This window comes from Vipera berus, assembly GCF_964194415.1.
Source record: "Vipera berus genome assembly, chromosome: 3".
Taxonomy (NCBI): domain Eukaryota; kingdom Metazoa; phylum Chordata; class Lepidosauria; order Squamata; family Viperidae; genus Vipera; species Vipera berus.
Genome location: NC_138204.1, coordinates 144,589,898 through 144,615,366, shown reverse-complemented (window position 1 = coordinate 144,615,366; position 25,469 = coordinate 144,589,898). Strand labels below are relative to the sequence as shown.

Below are 25,469 nucleotides of genomic sequence, written 5' to 3'. Positions count from 1 at the left end.
AGAAATAAAATGAAGATTAAGATTGAAAAAAATATGTTGTCACATTCATAAGAATAAATCAAATTCATAAGATTAAGTCAAATTCATTTATGTGCTGTATTTCATGTGACATGCACATGAATATAATTACATGCACATGTATTATCACATTTGAACTCTCCCATTTATAGAATAATCTATATGTAATTAGACTGGGAAATAAAAAAAATAAAAGAAAATCCAGAATGAGGCCATTTCTGTATTCTTACCCCACAAAAGGACGTCTGCATATTGAGTCAAACTCAACCTAAGGTGATATAATTAGGTAGGGTTAGCTTTACATTCTAAAATAACCTTTCCTAAAATGTGCTCTCAAATGGACTGTTTAGTGCTTTTCAGAATGCACCATAGCTATTGGAGCAGCGTTTAATTTATAAGAGTAACAAACTCCAGGGTAACTGTGGATGGCATACAGTGATAACATTATTACCAAAATAATACAAGTAAAAATGTATAGTTCGTTTATATGCAGTTAGTAAAACTAAGGTAAAGGTAAAGGTAAAGGTTCCCCCGCACATGCGTGCTAGTCGTTTCCGACTCTAGGGGCCGGTGCTCATCTCCGTTTCAAAGCCGAAGAGCCAGCGCTTGTCCGAGGACATCTCCGTGGTCATGTGGCCGGCATGACTGGACGCCAAAGGCGCACGGAACGCTGTTACCTTCCCACCGGAGTGGTCCCTATTTTTCTACTTGCATTTTTTACATGCTTTCGAACTGCTAGGTTGGCAGAAGCTGGGACGAGTAACAGGCGCTCACTCTGTTACGCGGCACTCGGGATTCGACCCGCCAAACTGCCGACCTTCTGATCGACAAGCTCAGCGTCCTAACCCACTGAGCCACCGCGTCCCTTAGTAAAACTAAACATGAACTTAATTACAGGAATCGAATGTCTGTGGTCTGGAAACTGACTGTTCTGCTGAAAAGAAATTTCATTCACCAGAAGGTAAGCTTTCCACAGGAGGTGAATTCAAGTGTAGATATTCTTTTATGTAAAGAAATTAAAAAAAACAATTTATATAGATAAATAAAGGTCACTTTTGGTCTTTTGCAGGCATTTTTACAAGCACATTTTACAAGGTAAGGGTAAAAAATATTAAACTCCTTTAATAATCTTATAGTGGCCTATGCTAAATTGACATCATTTTTATTTCAAAGGAAGTATTGCATACATTATTCAGTTGTGAGTTGACGTCAGTGTTCTCTAAACCATTTAAATCATGGTTTTCCAGTTCTTCCACAAAATAGATTAAGCTTTTAGTTATCCACAAAATAGTAGTCCCATGCATGTTTATTTTGAAGCCTGCTTCCTCTTATTGCAGACAAGTCAAACACAAGGCCCGAGGGCCAGATCCGGCCCGTGAAGTGGTTTCATGCGGCCCGCGAAGCCATCCTGGAAACAGTAAGGGAACGGCCCCCACTGCCTTGGCCCTGGCCCAGAGACCATCCTTCTGCCAGAGACCCTCAGATCTGTCCCACTCCTGCCCAGGCCCCATAGGCACCCTTGATGCGACCGATGTAGAGCTGGCCACACCCACCCAGTAGGCTATATGCACTCTAGCCACACCCACCCAGTAGGCCAAGCCCACCCAGGCCATACCCACCCGGTCCCCTGAGGGCAACCGCAATGCTGATGCGGCCCTCAATGAAATTGAGTTTGACACCCCTGTCTTATTGGATCCCAGGAGTCATATGTCAATTCTCCCTTTCAGTGAATCCAATATTTTAATGCCTCTTTAGTCTGTATGCTAGCCTTTGACTCCAACTGTTTTGAAGTCTGGAAAATTCCAAAGAGGTGGGGTGAGGATGGAGATAAGCAGTACAAACTAAGCGTTCAATGTATTCTAAGCCTTTGCGTGCCCCCCTCACTCCCCCAATCCTGTTTGGAATTTAGAGCAAAGGGAAGCTTTGAAGAAGATGAAAAGACTCAACCTTAATTTCATCATAATTTCTAGCCAGCTGGCAAGGAATCATATTGGACACCGTTCAAAACATTATGTGATTGGAACTTTCTGCTTTAGCAATAGAATTGTTTTAGTATTGGGATTAAGGTTATGTTAAGCTGATTCACCAGTAAATAGGCAATCATCGTAGTTTGCATGTAAGTCCAACAATTTCAGCAACAATTGTTATGCTAAGTCTACAAAAATATTTAAGTATGAGTTGCACATCTGTGGAATTTCTCAGGCCAACACGTGGAATTGTGTATAGGCTTGAGATGAAACACATAGCTCAAAATAGTTACTGCATTTTATAATGCATGTTTTGTTTTATATTACGGTGACTGTTCTTTTATAGGACCACTATAAAGCTGCCGTTGAACAGCTGACAACTCTTAACATGTCAAAAAATTCCAGGGCAGCACAGGTAGTATAAGTTTGCAAAACCCTTTTCATAATACAATTTACTTTCAACTGCTTAAATTTCAACTATTTTTCCAAGTTGTATACCAATTGTATTTTTGTTAAAACTGTTTTGCATTTTTCAGCTGAATTCCAATAGCTACAAAAAAGGGCAATTCCATTCCTGGAAACATATTCCTAATCAAGGCAATAATTCAGTCAGCAGGTAAAAAAAAATATTGCTTTTTTTGGAAAAAGAAATTAAATAGAATGAGGGCACAAACAAGATGCTTATGCTTGCCACTCAACGTCTTCATTAATAAACTGCCAAGCATTGAATACATTTTAAAACACTCTTTGGAAATTATTTTTCTGGGTGGATTGGTATATGCAAAATAATGCCAACATATGTCAGGATTTTTTTAAAAAATTAATTGTGAAAAAACCAAACAACTATGATAGACATTGAGAAATGTCTGCTTGCAAAAAACAATTCTCTGTATGAATGGCTGCTATTTATTAATGTTAACTATTAATAGCAATTTTTAATAATTAACAACAATCTTAAAAGTCCCTATGTTCAGAAGTTTGAATTGCCATGCTCTCAGGGCCAGTTTAAGCAGAATTTGGGAGTTCAGGGTCTCCATTGGTGACTATTCATACAATCACTTTTGTTTGAGAGCAGGTATGTAGAAAGTATGAGTATGAGGGACATTTCTATATATATCTTTTGTGGAGGGCAAATCACTTTCTAGTTCAGACGAAACTGGCTACTCAAGATCTCCACAGTACCAATAGCCTGATTAAGATGATTCAGCCCAGGTGGTTTCTGTACCTACCTGGTGTCCTGTGGGCTCTTAAGAAATTTCTAGGCAAGCTTGCAGCAATTCCCTTCATCCTGGTGACACGCGAGAGTTGAAGCAGTAGAAAACGATGTTAGAGCACTGCTGGAAGAAGAGAAAAAGTAGATTTAACTGAGCACAAATTTGAAATCATGTTCAAACTTAACTGGGGCAGTAAGACAGGAGAATGTCTAGTTTAATGAGGAGAAGGACGAGGGGGTGACATGATAGCAGTGTTCCAACATCTCAGGGGCTGCCACAAAGAAGAGGGAGTCAAGCTATTCTCCAAAGCACCTGAAAGCAGGACAAGAAGCAATGGATGGAAACTAACCACAGAGAGAAGCAACCTAGAACCAAGGAGAAATTTCCTGACAATTAGACCAATTAATTAGTGGAACAACTTACCTTCAGAAGCTCTGAATGCTCCAACACTGGAAGTTTTTAAGAAGAGACTGGACAGCCATTTGTCTGAAATGGTATAGGGTTTCCAGCCTGAGCAGGAGGTTGGACTAGATGACCTCCAAGGTCTTCCAACTTTTTTATTGTTGTTGTTATTATACTATTATTATTATTATTATTATTATTATTATTATTATTATTATTATTATTATTATTATTATTATTATTATTCCCTTATGACTTTTCCTTCATTCTTTATAATATACCTAGATTGTTATCCTGCAATGCTGTTTAGAGAGGTCAAACACCTTACTAAAAAAATGAAAAACAAGTTGCTTTCTGACCTGGATATTGTGACAGAGGAGCACAACATTTTGCTGATAAGAGTCACTCAGATTTGCCAAGTCATGTTTTTTTTTATGGGGGGGTGTCTGTAGGGGTGACTGGAGCAGCATCCTGCCCTGTGATCAGAGTTCTTTTGATCCGTGAACTTTGATAAAAGTTAGATGGGATGCCATATATTTCCAGTCACTTATGTGCTTGGTTCTTGCCCCTTCTGGGAAAAATGTAATTGATAAGTGTCACTCTTATTTCAGATTATTCTGTGTGGCACTTCAGATGCAATTGCAGTTTTTCACACAGATTTGGTGATGCTTTTTCGCAGGAGGACAGTGTGTAAAGAACAATTTCAGCTTCTTTCATTTTCTCTTCAGAGACTTCAGTAAACCTGATGCAGAACTGTCATCTGGCTCCAGTGATGGTCTTATACATTTAGCCATTACTAATCCGGTGGTACATTCTTTTACGAAGAGATATCACCCTGTTTCTTATCCAGAAACTAAGAAGACCACATTAGGAAAAAATTGCAGAAATGATGATGGAGACTCTCTCAAAAAGGCCAACGAAGTTACCACTTCAGATTTTTACCTTGCTACAGATAGTAGTAGTGATGACATACATTCAGCAAGTAAATGGAAATTGGGGAAAAGAAGTGTTAACTCAGAGAACAAGCTTTTAGCAGAAGAAAAGGAAGTGACCGAGAATGAGAAAAGAAATATAGCTTTGCTGAAATATTTTAAAAATCTAAATCTTAACATAAAGACAGACTCTTTCATGGACCAGGAAGATGCTCCCTCTTTACTTGAAAACGATAAGTTCCCATACCCTGATTTTCTTCCTTCACCCTATAATAATTTGGATTTTAAAAAATTGTCCTTATCCAAATCAGATAGTTGGAAATCATCTATAAATCCACCTCTTAATGACTCACTTGATAAAATTGTCTCGCGTCTTGTAGAAATGGAAAGGTTACAGCATTTAACTATCTTAAGAGAAAAGAAAAAAGAGGCTGTTTCTGCAGCTGCGACTGCTAGCAGTCGTTCGATTTCTACAAAAGAGTTACACCAATCAAAACAGTCAAGGCCACTTGATTGCTTATGTTGCCTGTTTAGGCCAGAAAGAGACATCAAATGCACTTGCCAACACTGTCACAGTCACAAAAATTCTGCAATCTCTATGCGTTCATTCTCAAAGCCATCATAAGCATCATGCAATAACTTTTAAATGCATCAGCATTGTGACGGGGGAAAGCAAACAGGATGATGGTAGGTGAGTAGGAATGAGGCATCTAGAATGTTGAACAGAAACATTTTTGTAGCAATAGATTTAGTTGCTTGTTTCTTCCATAAGATTATGTTCTTTGATGAGCTACATGGGCCTCGTTTCCACAGAAGAAATGATAAGACATTACTGTTAGAAATGGTCCAAATGAGTAGCAAAAACAGGTGGCAAAGCTTTCATGGACATTACTGTGTTGGACTACTCTATAAATCTAGAATCACAACCCGTCTGAAAAGTGTGTGTTGCAGCTTAGTGATCGTCTCATTCTGTTTCAAAGAGGGAATAAACCATTAAGTTGAAGAGTAAAAATTGCTGTATTTGAGGAAAAGTGCCATTGCTTTACTGACAGATGTTGTTATTCCTTTTTAAGAATCATTTTACAGCCAGTGTATTAATTATTTAAAATTGTTGGGTCTCAGTAGTGTTTATATCTGTATGACCCTTAGGTGACTCTGAATCTGCCTTTGAGCACAGAGAAGCCAGGAATGCTTAAAAAAGCATCTGCAAATTCTTGGTTTTAAAGAATGAATTAAGAACAAATTAAATTAAATCAAATTAAATCCTATGATTGTTTCAGAATCCCTTCAATAAAAGGCTTGCTTAGCATAGACCCAGAACACACATACTGTGGGCTTCAAATGACAGTGAATACACAACTCTACATTCTGAGAAATTAATACTGAATATGTATGAAGAACAGTAATCATTAAGTCTATATAAATGCACTTCCAATTAAACATTATAGCTACTCTCTATTTGGAAACGTACATATTTATTTCCTAGAGAAAACTCAAGTATTATGCCTTTCTGCTACTCATTAGAATTACAGTGCTCTTCAGACTTTTGCAGTACAGGTAGTCCTCAACTTACAGCAGTCCATTTAGTGACCGTTCAAAGTTACACGGCACTGAAAGAAGTGACTTATGGGCCGTTTTGCAGTTACAACCTTCGCAGCATCCCCATGATCACATGACAAAAATTCAGTCACTTATCCAACTGGTTCATACTGATGACCGTTGCTGTGTCCCAAGATCATGTGATCTCCTTTGGTGATCTTCTAACAAGCAAAGTCAATGGGGAAGCCAGATTCACTTGACAACCTGGCTACTAAGTGATCAACCGCAATGATTCACTTAATAACTGGCAAGAAAGGTCATAAAATGGGGCAGAACTCACTTAACTAATGTCTCACTTAACAATAGAAAACTTGGCCTCAACTGTGGTTGTAAATCGAGGATTACCTGTAGCCTTAAATGTGGCTACTTCAACTGGGACCAGAATTGCCATTGCTTGCAATGCGGTTGCAAAGTGCAACACCATGACTGCTTTGCTTGGGTGGCAATCCCAGTAGTCCTGGCTGTGGTTGTAACCTCAGAACTGCAGGAAGAGATGTAAATCCCAGGCAAGAATGGCTGGAGGGGTGCAGATGCCACAGGAAATGCTGTGGGCAGGTGGCGAGAACAGGGTGGAATGGGTGCTAGGGGCGTACCTTGAGTAAGCACTATGGCACATAAGATTAAAGGGGGCTGTGGACAGGCTACACCATGTGTGTTGGTTAGTGTTGCAGAATGCTATGGAGTACAAAATCCCTGGGAATTTGTAATCCAGGGGTCAACCTCTGGGCTGCAGCCCATTACCAAGCAGCAGCCTATTCACAACTGGGCTGTGTAAGCAGCGGGCCAGTGTGCGCACAGCTCAACTAGTGCAAGCGGCAGGCCAGCACTCATTCACATGCTCAACTTGCTTAAGTTGAGCTGCACGCTGACCCACAACTCATGCAAGTTGAGCTGCGCACACGTGTGCGCACACCGGCCCACCGCTCACTTAGCCCAGTTCCCCTCCCCCCCCCCAAGCCAGGCTGCTAAGCCGCAAAGGTTGGGGATCACTTTTGTAATCCGTAGCAAGTCCCTTGGGAGAAAAGTTGGCAAAAGCGACTTGCAAACTTTTGTGCTAGCTTCCACTTAGATTTTGCTTTTGGGCAGATGGCAAGGAAGATTGCAAGTGACGATCACGTGATTCTGGGACCTTGCAACCATTTTACTGCAAGCCAGTTGCCAAATCACAATCATGATTGTGGAGGTGCTAAAATAACTGGAACTTTGAGAACCCATCTAAGTGTCACTCATTCAGCAGTTACATTTTTGAACAGTTGCTATGAGTTCATGTGTGAATTCTGTAGCACTTATTTTCACAGAATTGCACTACTACTATTTTCATAGAAAACTGTAATAATCATTTCTACACAAGGGGAAAAAATAATTGAGCCGGATCTTTTTAGTTAATTTTAAATAGACTGAAAAACAGGAAGTGAAGATAGTGTTGTGGCTTTAAACCTTCCAATTAAATAGAAATTGGACTATCCCATTTTTCACTAACTGCTATACCTGGAGAACATATCTGGTGCTCCTGATGTTGCCAAGATGCAACTATCAGCATTCTTAACTACTGGCCATGTTGGAAGGCTATGTGGAGAATTGTTTAGAAATTCCTAAAAAGCCATGTCATCAAATTTCTACCAAAAACCCCTCCAATGTTTGTAAGTACATTTTTTCCTATATTTTGTATTCAAGTTGAGCATTAGAAAAATGTTAAATAAGGCGGCTTATAGCACATTTAATACATTGTGGTGATGTTCATGTTTCATGAACTGGAATCATGTACCAGATAGTACTGTCATGCTTAAAAAAATTATTCAGAAGAGATGTTTGGAAAGACAAGCTCACTTTCTTAAAATGCTTGCATCCTTTTACAAGCTTCTTTGAAATTTTGAGTGACCCAATACCAGTCACATCTGTTTCTACTGAGCCTTGTCATCTACATAAAAATGTAATTTTATAAGGTAAGATTGGCCTTCAGGCATATTTTTCTTCAGGTACTTAGTTGCTATTTTGAAAACAGTAATTTATTTTCAAAATCTCTTCCATCTTATTTGAATTTATATAAATGATAGTTAACAGCCTTGAGTCTTCCCAATATTTGGATTTCAGCTCCAAAATTTCCCAAATGTGTCACAAAGCCCGTGCAGTATAGTCAAAATGTTGAATTGCTCCAAGGAGACACAGATTCTAGGGCATCTTCATTCACTGAAACTCACTGGGCAACAATTCTCAGTCCAACCTATTTCACAGGTTGTTTTTGCTGTTGAAAAGCAAAAAGCTATTCTATATTCCTTATGCCGTGCACCCTGAACACCTACCAACATAATAAATAAATACTGGCGGAGCACAGATTAAGGAATAGTGAGCTGGCGAGCATGATTAGTTTGTAAAAAAATCTCAATTGTTTCACTGAGGAGTGGAGAAGCAATCACCAGAGAAACAGTAAATCAATAGCGTGACCTGTCTTTCTTTTGTTGTTAGCTGCGAAGTCGTGTCTGACCCATTGCGACCCCCGCGACCCCCATGGACAACGTTCCTCCAGGCCTTCCTGTCCTCTACCATCTTCTGCAATCCATTTAAGCTCATGCCTACTGCTTCAGTGACTCCATCCAGCCACCTCATTCTGTCGTCCCCTTCTTGTCTTGCCCTCAACCTTTCCCAGCATTAGGCTCTTCTCCAGTGAGTCCTTCCTTCTCATCAGGTGGCCAAAATATTTGAGTTTCAGCTTCAGGATCTGGCCTTCTAAAGAGCAGTCAGGGTTGATCTCCTCGAGGACTGACCGGTTTGATTGCCTTGCAGTCCAAGGGACTTGCAGGAGCCTTCTCTAGCACCATAGTTCAAAGGCTTCAATCTTTTGGCGCTCAGCCTTTCTTATTTTCACAGCCATACATTGCAACTGGGAAGACCATAGCCTTGACTATACGCACTTTTGTTGGCAGGGTGATCTCTACTTTTTAGTGTGCTGTCTAGATTTGCCATGGCTTTCTTCCCCAGGAGCAAGCGTCTTTTAATTTCTTGGCTACAGTCCCTATCTGCAGTGATCTTGGAGCCCAGGAAAATAAAATCTGTCTCTCTTTACCATCCATTAATAAATTGGTAGTGTATTACTAGGCTGCTGATACAAAGTGTTACCTATTAGAATACAGAATAAACAAAGAAACTGAAAAATAAGCTTTATCAGAGGCAATGTTAAAAATAAAAAATAAAACTTTATTAAAGAAAAATTCTGTCTCATGGCGATTCAAAACTTTGTGTTACAGCTTGTCAATTTCAGTGGCAAAGACATTATCATCTTGGATTTTCAGACTGGTTCAGCTTCTTGAGCTCACATCAAGCCACGTAAATTTCTGTCACAAATTTTTCACTTACCCTATATAGGAAGGGAAACATATTATTAGCAGAATATTCAATATCATTTACCAAAATTGTTCCTAAACATTTTTTGTTATAACAATCTATGCAGTAGCACAAAATACCAATAAACAGAATAAAGCATACAGTACTTAAAATGTATTTCCAACTCTAACATACTATTACAGAAATTAGGAATTTTAAACAACATTTATGCTTCTTCACAACCTCACTTTGAGGATCTTTTGTTAAACTTAGATTGGCCTCCATGTGAAACCACCTTGTTCATAATATCTAAATAGGATTGTTGGACAAGGCAGAAACTGAACTACCAGTACAGTATGGATTGGATTCGATTGCAGAGTTTAACAAAACCAGAATCCAGATGGTTCTTCATACAGATATCCAGATTCACATACTGGGTTTCTGAAAACAATACAAAAGGACTAAATAATTTATGTCACTTTAATAGAGTGTCACAGAGTATTAATAGTTGGCAGCCCAAATATATATTTAATATATTACCTCTAAAACTGTACCATTATAGTCTTAAGCAGTATGTCGGCAATTCTATAACAACATTTGATTAATATTTTGAATGTGTGCATGGAGACCCTATAATAGACTTAAAATATGATCAGTTGCCTATCTCAGTTTTACTACAATAAAAATCTTATCATTCAAAAATGGAACATATTTTTGTAAAGAAAACAAAAGCCAAAAAATATCGCCACAACAGTAGTATGCTAAGAACTGCCAGCATGAGAAAGCGTAAATGAGGTCTATATTTGTCAGCTGTGAACAAAAGAACTTTTTAAAAAAATACGTAAGAATGTTTTGCATATCTTTTAGAGAACAGAAACCTTTGTTCATGTCTTCTGGTTGCCATCATCTTCATTTGAACGGCACCTATAACACAAAGAATAAGTAAACAAGCAACTTTGTTTTTTTTTTAAGGAAAGTTTACAATTTTTGTAGCCATAAGTGTGTGTGTGGGGGTAGCTGCTACTGGAATTGCCATGACAACTGTCTTTATTATTTGGAAGCTGGGACATGAACAAATGGAGAAGACCATCACATTTTATGACGTGTCATATTGCCACTAGATGTGCAAGGGAGGCTGATAGTATTGTCAAAACAGCATGCCCCTTTACTGTGTGTGCAAAAGTCTATCAAGTGATATATATCTTCCTTTCAGTGAAGTTGTTTTCTGTTTCCTGCACAAACAAGAAACATTTTAAATAAGTTGATAATCACATTTCCTATTAAGTAACATTAGAGAGACAGCGTTGAGGTTCAAAATAGATCATATGATCAACTACTGTTGCAGTTTGTTATTCCATTATAGTAGGGAACAGCTCCTAGGAAGTGTCCCATTAGAAAACAATAGGTTTGGCTGCACTAAATATAGCTTCATTTTAAGAACATGCCTTTTGGATTTTTTTTAAAAAAATCCTACTTACAAACTTCAAAATGTTATAAAGCATCTAGGTTTTAGCTAGGCAACATATATGAATCATCTGTTGTATGAACTGCTTTTAATAAAACTATTGGGTTGACAAAACATTCATTGATTCAGTTGGGTATCTTCATGATGAACAAACTATTTTTAAGTGGTTGCTAAATGTTTATCTACACATGCTGTCAGAAATAACCTTGTTAGGAAGGTGAAGATGGTGTCTCAGCAAACCAGACCCCCTGGAGTAGGCGTTGAGTGGCCTGTGACTTGCCTTCCTTTGTCTCTCTCAGCACCATCAAAAAGGAAAAGTAAGAAAAACAGCACAAACATTAGTTAAAACCCACATCTAATTCAATAACCTACAGGAATAAATTTCTTAACACTGAAAGCAGATAATATCTGCAGGGGGCTTGGGACATTTACCCTGAATTGTCAACAATTAATAATCTAAAACTTCTTTCAGGGGATCACATCTTTTAGTAATTGTTTTAATTAAAGGTCTATCAAAAAAAGAAAGTTCTTATGGTTTACCTGAGTCGGCAACACTGGAGACAAAAATCTTTTAAAAAGGGCTACCAATGCCTTGTTCACAAAAGACTTTATTATCTAATGAAGCATACCGAAAACATACAGAAATCTGCATGGTCCACTTTACATGCAGCAGAACAATCTTCACTTTACAATAAGTGAATGTCAACTATTTTATGCAAGAGACAACACTTTAAAGTCACATTTCTTAAAGTTTCATTTACAAAAGAAATAAAAGGTAAAGAAGCAATTACCGCTTTTAAAAAGCAGCTGCTTTGTTCAAGAGTGGAAGGTTTATGCCTGTATTGAAAGACAACATGATCACAAATAATGAAAACAATGAACAAATGAAAACACCTTTAGCATAAAGCAGTACATTTTCAAATGACATACAAACAGCTAAAAAAATTGTGGTGCTTTCTATCTGGCCAAGAGGAGATAAGGACTTTTGGAACCAGAGCTTAGCATTTGTTGTTAGTAAATGAAAATGACTTAAGTACTGGTTTTATGCCATCGTGAACTGTATTTAACAAAAAGTATAAAGTCTATGTAGCAAGTTGATATTTTTAAAAAAGTAATATAAACAGTACACTGAAGGCGCTCTCTCCATCAAGTGCATACTCCTCCACTTTTTTCCATGTGATGATCAAACACAAGCTGGAATTATGCCACAGTTGTAATGCCAGAAAATAATATATGTATATATATATATATATATATATATTTATATATATAGGTATATCTCCTTTATAAAGCATGCAGGGAATTCTGCTACAGAGTGACCGACTCTTTGTTCGTCAGTTGATCCAGTACAATTAACATCTTAAACACCAGTGATGTTGATGGTTTAGCTTACCTTCAGTGTACTGAAAGTTGTACGCAACCTGCTTTAAAAGAGGAGACCATCCCTGTGGGCAGGCTCAAGAAGAAACAGACCCCCTTCGGCACTGACTACACCAAGGGCATGCTGCTGTGGCCTGCACGCACACACCTAGGAAAATGTAATATAAACAGCATTTATGCTGGCCATTTTTCAGAGACAAAAATGAAGCCAAATTTCCTAAAAACCAAAATCAACCACCCAGTCTTACTGATATTTCATCAGATTTTATATATATATAAATATGTATATATATATATATATAGTCCATGTGCGCATGTGTGCATGTATTACTGAGAGGAACTGCAACTATATATTTTAGCACTGTACTCCTGTGCAGTCTTGGCAATTAAAATAATTCTACAGTGAAAAAATCTTCACATGAGAGACAAACAGATTTACTCTAACATTTCTAAAAGAAATAATCCACCTTTGTGTTAATTGAAATATATCATTCTTCCTCAATTTTGCAGGGGAATTATTTATATGTTATTATGTACATTTATAAATTGCAGTGAAACTTCATCAGTCTTTGTATATTAACTATTCAAACCCTTTGAATATCTTCACTGGATTTAAATTTTCTCCTGGATGAAGGCATGCTGTAGGGCCTGGTTGATACTAATCCGTTTAGCTGGGTCTAACATGAGGATCTGGTCCAACAAGTCCTTCAACTGGTGAACCTTTTTGCGCTGATCTTCAGGGAGGCGTTGGCACCCAATTAAATCTGCAAGCAGGTCCTTTGTTGGATTAATGGTGCTCATCACAGTCACTTTTTCCTACCAAGACAAGGGCATCCAGCGTTTATTTTCAAAATAATAGTAAAATTATCAAGAATACGAAATGGCCAGTCCAGTTAAGAGTTTTTGAAATTTGGCTTTTGAAAGCAAAACACTTTTACCAATAATAACTGTACCATGGTCCTAGTGTTGTTAACTGGAAGAACAGGAAGGGGAAAACAAGACTTCCACAGTATTATAACTACAGGTAGTCCTCGACTTACAACAGTTCATTTAGTGACAATTCAAAATTACAATGGCACTGAAAAAAGTGACTTATGTCCAATTTTCACACTTATGACTGTTGCAGCACCCCCAAGGTCACGTGATCAAAATTGAGAAGTTTGGCGGCTAGTTCATATTTATGACACTTGTAGTGTCCTGGGGTCATGTGATCAGCTTGTGTGACATTTTGTGACAAGTCAATGGGAAAGCCAGATTCACTTAACAACCGTGCTACTAACTTAATTCATTTAACAACGGTGGCAAGAAAGGTTGTAAAATGGGGCAAAACTCACTTAACAAATGTCTCACTTCGCAAAATAACTTTTGGGCTCAATTGCGGTTGTAAGTTGAGGACTCCTTGTATTTGCTTAAACCCTAAATGACTAATATTTTGGGCCTTTAATCCATTCTCTTTAGTCCAATCTATTCTTTCCAAATGTATTCTACAGGACTATGGTCCATAGAGAACCAGTGCTACAGACCAGACTTTAATAACGCATCCTTTTTCCCCCTTGGATAGCAATGTTTTCAGAGTCTAAGTGCAGCACTGGAACTTCAGGAGCGGAAGCATAACATAAAATATATTTTCTTGTAGGCTAGAGATATAGCTACCTGTTTCCTATAATGTCTGGGTTAAAAAAACTAAAACTTTAATAATAGCATGAAGAAGACAGAAGGATCTTTTATAAATAAATGCAACAAACCAAATAAATCTTTTGGTCAGTTTAAGTTTACCCTTCTAATAACATACACACACACAGTATATTTTGAATTCTTTATTATACCTCACAATTTTCTGTAAACCAAAGAGCCTTATTTGTGGAAGATACTTATACATCGTAACACCTTCATGCAAAATTTTAATTAAGGATGCCATAGAAAGCAATCTTGCTTACACTATTACTTACCCTTTCTGTTACTTTATCTACCTCTATGTACATAAAGTTGAGGTTTTGATCGAAGTGCTGATCTTTGAACACCCCTTTTCGGATCATCTGGAAATAATGGCATTAAAAAACTTTAAAAATGCAAGTTTAAATCTTTATCATACAAACAGTAAACCCAAGAGGACATTTACTTCAATGACTGGTGAACACAAAAATGAACTTCAGTACATTTTCTTAGAATGAAGTTTCATTCATTCTGTCATACACTATAAGTTTAACTCCAGAAAACTGAAACAAGTCTATCCCATCCTTCCAGAAAGTATTGGATATTTCAAAGGGGAAAAAAACCCACCTAACTTTGTTGATTTTTATAAGGATTTCACTTCTTTACCTTGTTTGGCATCTTTCCTTTGAGGTCCATAGCAAGTTTCAACATATGATTATTGGTTTTCCCAGCAAATAATATTTTCCCAGTGTAAAGTTCATACAATGTACAGCCTACAGACCACATATCTATACCGTAGTCATAGATTTTGCCTATAACTGAAGGAGAACAATTTTAGATTACAAGCTATTGGTCATATTAAACTACAATGAATATCATTACTTTTTTAAAAGGTGCCTGGCAGAAAAGAGAATTATAATATTTAAAGTATTTCTGTATGTTAAGTGTCTTTGTGTCACTAACAGTAACTTTCCTCATGTTTCTTCCTTATTTTGTCATTTACAAGTAAGTGAAGGAAATACTAGCTGTCTTTTGTAAAATCAACTGCTAAGTGATAGATGAAAAGAGGTTGGGTAAAATACTACTACATGATGTAGCAAAGTCTGAGTCACATTATACTGTTTCAAATATGCATCTATGACTTTCATTCAATCAGAAAAAACAGGATGAGTAAGAATACATTAACACACATGCAAAGTTCCATGTTAAATTCCTAATGTCTCAGGCATACTCGTATATTGGATGATGCAGGGACTTCTCCAATGAACAGAAAGAAGGACCAAAAAGGATAGATTAATCAAGTTGTGAGGAGAGAATTAACCAAGAGGGGAAAAAAGATTGGGAAGAACAAACTAAGGATCCTTAGAAAAAAGATAAAAATGGTGGCATAATTCTCAACAAAGAAAAAAAAATGTCTTAAGGAGATTAGATAGGCTACACCCCCCAAACCAAGAGATTTTTTTAAGTGGCCCCTACCTTCCAATTCAGCTGTAATCTAAGCTTCAAATTCCAATTTCTAAAGACATTTTCATATTAATTAAGGATCATACCTATTGATATCGCACCAAAATTATCAATCAAAACACTCCAATAAAAGTTAAATTAATCTAAATTAATAATATGAAGCTAAAGTCAAAGTAAATCAACTTACTAATTTCAGGAGCACGGTAAAATCGACTAACAAGATACGGTGTTATATCATTGTCAGCAACATGTGAAGCTGATCCAAAGTCACAAAGTTTTAAAATGGTTTTTGATTCATTCACCTGAAAGAAGCAAAAGCAATAATGATGGATAAAAGTAGCAGGGTCCACTTGTATATGTGCATGCTTGCGTGTGTGTGTGCATGCGCATAGATGTGGATATCAAAATATTGAGAAGTTGATTGTGTTACCATGTATTAATCTTGTTGAAGATTCTACATTTCCTATTAAAGAGGTGTTTGTAGCAACATTATTGAAAACAAGTGGAATTTTATGCATTTGATAATTCAACGGAAAAAATGAAGTCGCGATACTCTAAACCATAAGCCATTCCACATTTTCCACTTTGAAATACAATGGGCAAAATACTCTTCTATTTTATCATCTGATCAATGTTCTGCACTTCCATTAGAAATCCCTCTTTTTGGGGTAATTAATTTATTATACAAAAGGGATGTAGAAAGTTGACTGCTATTGGAAAAGAACACTCTAGAAAACTCAAACATTCTGTTCTTCCTTTGGCCTATGCCAATTCTTTTTCTTTTTTGTAGGAACTGTCCAGCAGTTTTCTTGAAAATATTTCTCTAAACAAGAAGCAAAAAGGATATATATTTTTTAGAACACTTATGTCCTGCTTCTGTTTTGAAGGATTAATTTCTAGTAAAACCTCTGGACTCCCCCCGCCAGAGTGGTGTGCACAATCTGAAGGAAAAAATAGGTGGGCTGGTGGGCTGGTGGTGGAGTTTCTCTGGAATGCTCCACTCCTAGACTAGTACATTCTACACATAACCATTACCCTAGTTTCAGTCTCCAAGACGTTTTAAATATGCAGGAGGCTGAATATCACACTCAAAGACCGAATCTTTATTAAATTAATCAATGTATACAATATACAATTAAAATTTAATAGTGCTTATATATCTGAATATAAGATCGATACACTTAGCATATTTTTATAACATAAACATATGTTTTTGTCCAATTCTTATTAAGATTTTTAAGAATATATTCTAAAATATATTCCGCTATTCTTACCAAGAATAGAAGGTACTCCTTATTTTATAGATGCAGAAAGTAATAAGAATCATTGTTTCATATGCGCTTGACTTGCAAAACTATTCAAAGAGTGGTAGAAGTGTTATGTACAGCTTTTAATGTAAAGAATTGTTATCATTTCTTCACTGCACGCTATACTTCAACTATGCATTAATAAATGATAAATAAAAACAATAATTGGCATGTAATAGGAGTACATGCACTCATATCTGCATCTGAAAGAAAATCATCCTGGATCAAAATAAAACAAGTAGAAAAAAGGATTCTTTCAAGTATTTTTAGAAGACTATTGAGACACACAGACAGACACACACTGATAATCCTAGTATCATGGGACCACAAAAAAATGACAGTATGGCAATGAGAGCAACTGATATGGCAATTCAGCTGTAATGTTACAGCTAATGGAGGAAGAACCATCATTCAAAAGTTATTTTAAAGAACTTACATAATACTCATTAAATTCAGACCAACTGTCAATTGTAATGTATCTTTTATTGTATTAAAATATTCTGAATCTTTAGATATTTTTCAGGATAAAGATTTTTCATTCTCAGAGAAATTGAAAATTAACATAAATATTATTTCTGCTTCCTTCAAAGAAATTGGTGTAGAACTATAACTGAGATTACCTACCAAAATATTGTCTGGTTTGATATCAGCATGTAAAATGTTGCATCTTTTCAGAAGTTTCAATGCCAAGAATAACTGCTGACTGTAGGATCGCACAGCCTTGATATGGAGACCAACGTCTTTTCCATATTTCTTTAGAACTTCTCGTAAATTCATACTAAATTGAGAACCAATACAATGAAATTTGAAAAGAGATAGAATTAGTACTTGTTAAAATTATAGCATAGTGGATTTATAAATATTTTGCACAAGCAGAAAACACTTCTGATTGCTCCAGGTGTTCCCTACTGAATTGCTTTCCTTCTTATTAGATAGAAAGCCACACTGGAAACACACTGGAGGGATCCCCCCTTTTTTTCTGATAAAATGGTAACAAAAATAGAACGGAATTATGAAACATTTGCTAATAAGGTAGATAAGGAGAGTGTTAATATATTGCTATTGATACCTTACTCCATAAAATGATTTTTTAAATCTATTAAATCAAAAGACTCCTACATAGTATTTATAGCATTTCAATTCCTGAAAACACAGGGCAAACTACAAAAGGGAGATTTGAATGAACCATAAATCTGTTTTGTTTCAGGCTCACAACAAAGTGAGCATAACCTTCTACAACTTACGACTTGGTTAACTTGGCAACTGTCTGAAGTTATGACAGACCTCCAAAAGCTACTTATGACCAGGTTCCAAAGTTATAAGGTTTGTCCCTGTGACATGGCCACTTGACAACTGGAATGTATTTGTGGTTATTTACAGCAGCCCACGGTCCCATGACTTTTTCCAGAACCCAGAGTTTACTTCCAGTTTCCAGAAAAAGAATTAAACTTAATTTCTGCAGTATTTGCCTAACGACGTCCACAAAAAGGTTGTAAAATCTGGTCCAGTTACAACAGTCATGACTTTTGACTGTAATTGCCAAGCTCATTTACTATCGTAACTTGAGAGCTGTCTGCACTACAACCTTGTCCATTGGACAATGAAACAAAATTCAAGAGATCAAATGTTCTGCATCTAGACTTCCCAGAAGTCCTTTGAGAACTCCAGCCATAGAAAAAAGGAAATGAGAACAAGTTATTTGCTCCTTTATTTCCCCTGTCCTCCAGGCCAGTAGAAGTGGTGACAGTTCTGATTTTTTTACATATACAAAAACTGCCCAAGTGGCTTGTTTTTAATCATAACACTGAGAAACACAGAGGTCTGCAATTCTGAATATATCCTGAAGATTAAAAACAATAGGACCTACGAGATATACATGCAGAAACCATGTTCAACAAACCTGTACAAAACTAATAAATTTCCAGTTTTAGATGCATGCTGAAGCATCTCATACACACACACACACACAATCAATACAGCACAAGAGAATACAAGTAGTCCTCAATTTATAACCACAATTAAGCCCAAAATTTCTGTTGCTAAGCAAGGCAGTTGTTAAATGAATTTTGCTCCATTTTATGACCTTTTTGCCACAGTTGTTAAGCCAATCACCGCGGCTTTTAAGTGACTTATTCAGTCATTAAGCAAATTTGGTTTCCCCTATTGACTTTGCTTGTGGGAAGCCAGGTTACAAACGGTAATCACATGAACGGGACAATGCAACTGTCATAAATATCTGCCAGTTGCCAAGCGCCAGAATTTGGATGATGTGACCATGGGGATGCTGCAATGATTAAGTGTGAAAAACAATCATCAGTCACTTGCTTTAGTGCCATTGTAACTTTGAACATCACTAAATGAATGGTTGTAAATCAAGGACTACCTTTATGTAGTTTACATATAAAGAAATACAACACACCACTTCATAGGTGGGCTTTGTTTAACAACTGCCTTATTTAGTGACCATTTGCAGTTATGACAGTGATAAAAAAATAACTGCAACCGATGTCCGCATTTATGATCTTCACAGGTCTGCAAAGCAGAGCTGAAATAAGATTATAAATACAGTTATTGTTCTCAATTGTGGTCGCTAAATGAGACCTACCAGTACTGGCAGCAATCTTCACATTTACAGCTTATAATATCAGCAGCATTACTAGTATTCATGGCAATAGTCATTCTCCTTTCTTCACCAAGCAAGCATGTTATCCACTGTGAACTTTCAGCAGTATACTTAAATAACTGCTGCTTTATCCTAGTAACCCTCCCATTCCAATCATCCCCACTCAATCTAAGCCCATAATATTGGGAACATTAACGATCTTGTGCTTGGCTATATGGGAGGTTTCTCTTAAATCACAGCACTTGTAAGAACTCAGAATGTATAAAATGATGCTATTAAAAATGGCTCCACTACTCTGGGAATGGGATAGACAATGGTATCAGCATTGATTTATTGATTTATATCTGTATGTATTTTGATTTTTTTAAAGGATTGTACATATTTGGATGTTTTTACTTATTTTTCTAGGAGAAAGGCATTTCCCTCCAATTGCTTCAAGCTTTCAAGAAATTTTCCATCTTTAGTTCTGCTAAATCTTTCCCTACTCTGTACTAATTTCATGCTGATCTGCAAGGTCAATTAATCCACAAGATGAACTTTTGGTAGGCAGGGTGGACTGCAATAAATGAATGGATACTATGCGAGATGGCCAGCTGTACAAATGTGATAGATACTTTATCTTCTTTGACACTAGCATGGAACCTAATATGCAAAATTCATTTTTACAAAATAAAACATCATATTTTAATTAAATAATATTTTCTGCAAAATAATATTTTAAAAATCTTGGTATAAATATATTTTAAAACATTTACAGTGTTTTTTATTCCTCAAATTACTTGCAAAGGACCAATGAAAAGAGCAGGTGTGCTAAGTTCATTAACTGGGTTTCTATGAAAACCAAGCAGCTAAGCAACAGATGGGTGATTATGAAAACTTATTTGCATTAATTACAGTATGGATGTTTCCTAGCAACTGCAGAGTGTTATTCTTCAATGTCCACTTCAAATGAAACTGAGCAGAAATTTGATGCTAAAAAAACAAATTATCCTTTCAAGTTGACAAACTGCTTCTATATTTGCACACAAATGAAAGGATGTTAAGTGTTTCAAATGCACATTAGAAATTTTATGTCTTCCACTAGTTTCTTCTCTGTCAGAATTCACTACTTTAATATTATTCAAATATTACAGCTATTAGATAAAAAACTACTAAAATCTGAAAGTGATTATAACTACATTCAACTGAGCATGTTTATTATCTCCTACATAATACTAATGATTAAAGCTGCCTATGATAATATCCTCTATATTAATCAATAAGTTGAAGACTTAGAATTCTCTTAAATTATTGCTGATTGGAACAGGGAAGTTGGAGACCAGCACGTATGTACCCTTAAACTGTTAATACCATTAAACTGTGAATACATGAACAGATTTATACTCAACCTCAAATATATTTATGAAATATAATAATCATCATTAAACTGGGGCAATAACTCTTTCTGAAGCATTATAACAGTGTAAAACCTCATAAATCATTATGTTATGAACGAAGAGGTTTTAGCTTTATAAAAACCTATTTTTAAATGGATTAAATTTACTTTCTGATACATACCTGAGAGGTTCAAATACTAGACAAAGGTGCTGCTTATGATAAAAATGTCGGAACAAACGTAGACAATGAAATTTGTCATCAGGGTCTGCATCATTGAGCTTCTTCAAGAATTCCAGTTCTTTTAAACCAGTTTTTTGCCTGAATAAATATAATTTATCACAATAACAGAACACAAAAAGCAAAATCCTATTCCATCTATATTCAATCATGTAATTTTCAATGTTATAGTTTTCCATCAATATTTCAAAAACTTGAGATTTAAAGTTCATATCCATTCAAAACCAGATCAATTAATAAAAATGCAAATTCTGGGTACGCCTGTTTTGTTTTTTGTTTTACCCTGAAACTACGAGAAATAATGTTTTAATTCTTATATATTCTTTTCCTATTATATGTAGCAAAATCTGGGGGCATATGTAAAATGTTTAGGCGTACAGTGTTCCAGGCATAGAAATTGTCTGAGATGAAAAATGCACGTCACATTTTTTTTTTGCTCCATAGAATGGAATAGGACTGCTTTATTCTGGTTATCAACGAGAACAGGCTGTTCCAGATAGAGGTGGCAGTGTGATTAAGTGGAGAGGAAAACAAAGGCTAAGAGCATTGCTTGCAATTGAGGGGAGACAGGGGAGGGAGGAGAAGATTGCCAAAAGTAAGGGTAGGAAAGGTAATGAGATATGTCATGCTGAGAATCTGCTCTTTACTGAGCACAGCACTAGTGGTGGCAATAGCTGTGGGAGTGATGGGAAAGAAGACACTGGAAGGTAAAAGAAGCAGATCAGTGAAATCTGGCTTGCTAGAAGCTGCTGAGGATAGCAGGGGAAGATATGTACTAGTGTTGCCCCACTTGCCCTGTACAGTTAAAGCAGGATTCCACTGCAACTTGTCATGGAAAAAAATAATAACAACTATAAAAGTCAAGAAATTTTCAATTTACCAAACTGCAATTGACCCAATATGGCTCGATCAAGCTTCTAGGAGTGATGGTTTATTGCAGGCTTGGAACAAAATATAACCTCCATTCTGTGCACACCTGTAGTAACATCTTACTTTTGTTGCATTTTGAAATCACTTATTTCTGGCTTAAATACTAAGAAAGATAAGAAAGCTGCCAAAGGTTCCCATCAAACGCCACATAAATTAAATGTAAAGAACAACTGAAGTTAAGGAAATAGAGAACATTTCAATTTTTCCTATAACATGTGGCTAAATCACGATCTAGTGAATAAATTAAATGTCAGAAATATTTAGAGGCCAAACAATTCCCATTTTCCCACATGCTACTTTGTTAAATTATGGAAAACATTTTGATATATTAACAACTTAAGCATGGAGCATATGAAAAACCCGTTCTCTAGCGACTAAACCTTACAGCTGCAATCTATTAATTTCAGTTAATTATACACATAATTGATAAATGTGACACTTTAAATAAATAAATCCGTCTCATCAGGATTTCTGTTGCATTTGTTAACATTTGCTACTATTATCAAATGTCTCAATAGAGTTGAAAGCATTTGAACTTTCTCACTTACATAAGTTCATTGTTTCTAATGATCTTCACAGCCACTTCTTGGTTTGCTCTCGCCATATCTCTGGCTCTAACCACGTTACTGAAAACTCCTTGGCCAGTGTAACCATATACATTGTAACGTTTGTCTAGCACTTCACCTATGTTAACACCTGGAAGGGGGAGGAGGGAATGGAAAAGAAAAGCATGTAAGATGCCTTGGATATTCAAAACAAAGCCCAAGAACCGGTGGGAGCACTGCAATTTACACAAATCAGTTATGCAGAGTGAAGAAAGACACTTTAATAATGAAACGCATTAATTTACCATTTTATTCAGCAGATAAAAGTAAAGGAAATTTAGCAGCTGGACTTACGGTAATATCCTTCAGCATCTGTCCAGTTGTCCCTGAGATTTGGATTTTCTTTGAAGTCTTTTCCAAAGCCAGCGGCTCTAAGACGTGCACTCTGAAATAAAGACTTCTTTAAGCTTTTTCATCGCGTTTTAAATATCTGAATAACTGAATACAATACATATAAACATAAGCATGCATTAACTGTACCCTTGTAATAAATATTAAGCAACCTACACTATCACATTGTCTTCTACTAACCTAAGAGTAAGATAGCAGTGCATATTTAAATTTAAAAATATTTTAATATTTACCAATTTATATGCCGAGAAATTGAAAATAGCCCCTTCAAGATGGTAACAAAAATGGTTGAAGAATCATAATCTAAACTGTTTCTGAAAATAATTTAGTGAGTTTTAAGAGGTTTTTATGTATTTGTTTCACTAAGACTACTGCATTCTAAAACTGTGATAAAATATATCTATTAAGGCACCTACATCAAAATATGCAGCAAACATATCATCTGATTCTGTAAACATATCAGGAGCTGTGATTTTCTTCTGAGATGAACCTTAAATAAATATTTATACAATTAGACTTAGAATTAAAGAAAATGAAATGATAAACAATTGTATATAATACATATTATTGTAGTTGTACATATATATAAATGTACAACTAATTTGAGATCATCTTGGATGACATATACACAATTACAATCCATAAATAAACACTACCAAGATGGTCAGTTAAAAACTATGGGCTTGAAATGACTGAAAAATAAGCTTTTCATTTAGCAGCAAAGTTAATTATTTTTACTATTCTGAATGGAGAAAGTTGTGCCACCTCAACTCAAGAAATGATAGGAATTAAGAGATGAATCTCCCAAACAGTTTTTCTTACAGTTTAAACTACACAATACAGTTTCAACTTTTAGAGATACCAAAATTAAAATCTGCAACATATGAACTACTAAAGCTCTCATCATCTTGAACTGAGCGAAATGGTGCATCATAGGGTAACAATTTTTAAACCAAGGAACCTCAATTGGGCTAACTTACAGAATTTGCCCCTAATCCTGTATACATGACTCCCAAGGGAATGAAACTTGGAAAACCTGTGGCTACTTCAGTGCTCCTGGCTGCTGCTGCACTGCTGCTGTGGTCACATAATCTTCACTTTCAATGTTCCATCACAGTTTCCCAGCCAGTCTTGCAATCCCTCCGTCCCTCCCCCACTTAGCAGCAGCCACTTACTTGTCTGTCGGGAAGGGAAGGGGAAGGGGAGGGGACGTTTTCAACATTCTCTGCCAGATTCCCACAAGGAAACTCAATGGGCAAGCCAGCAGAAAGTTGGAAATTGTTCCTGCTCCCACTGCTTTTTTGCCTGCTTTTGGTCATTTGGTTTCTCTGTTTAGGAAACAAAATACCTCTGAAACAATGACCCAGTGGAACATGGGTTTTCTAGATCTTATATTTTAAACTAGCAGGATGTTTTATATACACAGATATGGTCAATAAAACTAGGTAAATCAATCTACTAATTTTCTACTTTTCCTTTAACTGTAAGAAACACACGGCACTATATTTATTATTACAGTATTAAATAAACTTTGAAATGCTAATACATGGTGTTGTTTAGATATAATATGTACACTGTGTACATATTGTATTAAGTGACATTAAACTAGGTGAAATTCATTTGTTCAATTCTATAATGTTTGCTAGGAGAAACAAGTAGTAGTTTCCCTTATCTTCTGCAACCCTATATGCCACGAAAATGTGCTTCAGAGGTATTCCCATCCAGAACATTTTTGAGGACAAAAAAAAAAAATGCAAGAAGGGGAGAAGACTGAAAGGAGAAAATCACACTGCAGGAACAGAAGTCTCTTCAGCACCATACTGGACTTCATCTATTGTGCTAAAGACTGAACAGGAATCTTGAAAGTCTATGAACTTGGTCTATCAAGATGAATATAATTTTGTCAGTGGCTTCAGTCACAATTTTTAAGCTAATTTTCTATTTAGCTACAAGTAACAAAAATGTTGTTTATATTCAGTTATAAAGTAAGAACATAAATTGTTTTACTTAGCTGTCCTATTGCAAATATCTTATTTGGTAATTATTCTTTCAGAATGTATTAAAAACTCTGTTAATTGTTACCATTATTTTGCTCAACTGCCATGAGGTTGTGTTTTGCCTTCACTGAGGCTTCAAAAGTGTCCACATTTTCTCGTTCATACTCTTTAACATCAGCTGCTACCCGTTCAAGAATGCCTTCTGGTGAGTTCGAACGACTGCGAGTACTGCTTTGAGGGCTGCTTGGTTCAGATGGCACAGACATATTACTATCTTCCGTTAAGTACTTATATTTCTAAAAAAGAAAAAAGCCATAATTTATATTGCATTTGCTAATGAAATAAATAAAAATGCTATTTACATTTCCTCCAGCATTATGAAAGAATCTATTCACCGACCCTCCTGCATGATATAGCCATATTTTATATCTCTCTGTTTTTTGTGAGTTTCTGAAGCCCAAGAGCAACCTCCCAAGAGTTAAGATTCTGCTACAAAAGCAAATCAACTTCATGTTGTGCACAAGTTACATCCCTTCTTGGATAGGGAGGCCCTTTCAGCCACTCATGCCCTGGTCATTTCCCACTTGGACTACTGCAATACAGTCTACATGGGGCTACCCTTGAAAAGTA

At 36.2% G+C, this 25,469-nt stretch overlaps 2 protein-coding genes across 10 annotated transcripts in view; one reads left to right on the top strand and one right to left on the bottom strand.

Annotated features, from left to right (window-relative positions):
• Nucleotides 1-1,950: 1,950 nt before the first annotated feature.
• On the top strand, nt 1,951-5,859 carry FAM217A (family with sequence similarity 217 member A; the record flags this gene model as incomplete). The annotated part of the gene is made up of 4 exons (XM_081325582.1): nt 1,951-1,995; nt 2,332-2,400; nt 2,522-2,601; nt 4,330-5,859. 4 exons carry the CDS (start codon nt 1,951-1,953, stop codon nt 5,156-5,158), a joined length of 1,023 nt encoding a protein of 340 aa, XP_081181708.1. The 3' UTR covers nt 5,159-5,859.
• A 3,444-nt stretch (nt 5,860-9,303) lies between these two features.
• The window catches only part of PRP4K (pre-mRNA processing factor kinase PRP4K), a 30,788-nt gene continuing 14,622 nt past the window's right edge, over nt 9,304-25,469 (bottom strand). For 2 of the 9 annotated variants that reach the window (XR_014025872.1, XR_014025879.1), the window contains 12 exons: nt 24,925-25,135; nt 23,259-23,332; nt 22,786-22,876; nt 22,435-22,582; nt 20,900-21,037; nt 17,344-17,497; nt 15,600-15,714; nt 14,615-14,766; nt 14,245-14,331; nt 11,121-13,111; nt 10,329-10,374; nt 9,304-9,484 (listed from right to left, as the gene is read on the bottom strand). Coding sequence is in view for 1 of the 9 variants with exons in the window: in XM_081323260.1 (XP_081179386.1) it covers nt 12,908-13,111; nt 14,245-14,331; nt 14,615-14,766; nt 15,600-15,714; nt 17,344-17,497; nt 20,900-21,037; nt 22,435-22,582; nt 22,786-22,876; nt 23,259-23,332; nt 24,925-25,135 (1,374 nt within the window). In the remaining 8 variants the exon portion in view is untranslated. Of the gene's footprint in view, nt 9,485-10,328; nt 10,375-11,120; nt 13,112-14,244; nt 14,332-14,614; nt 14,767-15,599; nt 15,715-17,343; nt 17,498-20,899; nt 21,038-22,434; nt 22,583-22,785; nt 22,877-23,258; nt 23,333-24,924; nt 25,136-25,469 lie in introns of those variants that run through there. The other 7 variants (XR_014025878.1, XR_014025875.1, XR_014025877.1 and 4 more) reach the window with 7 other exon arrangements.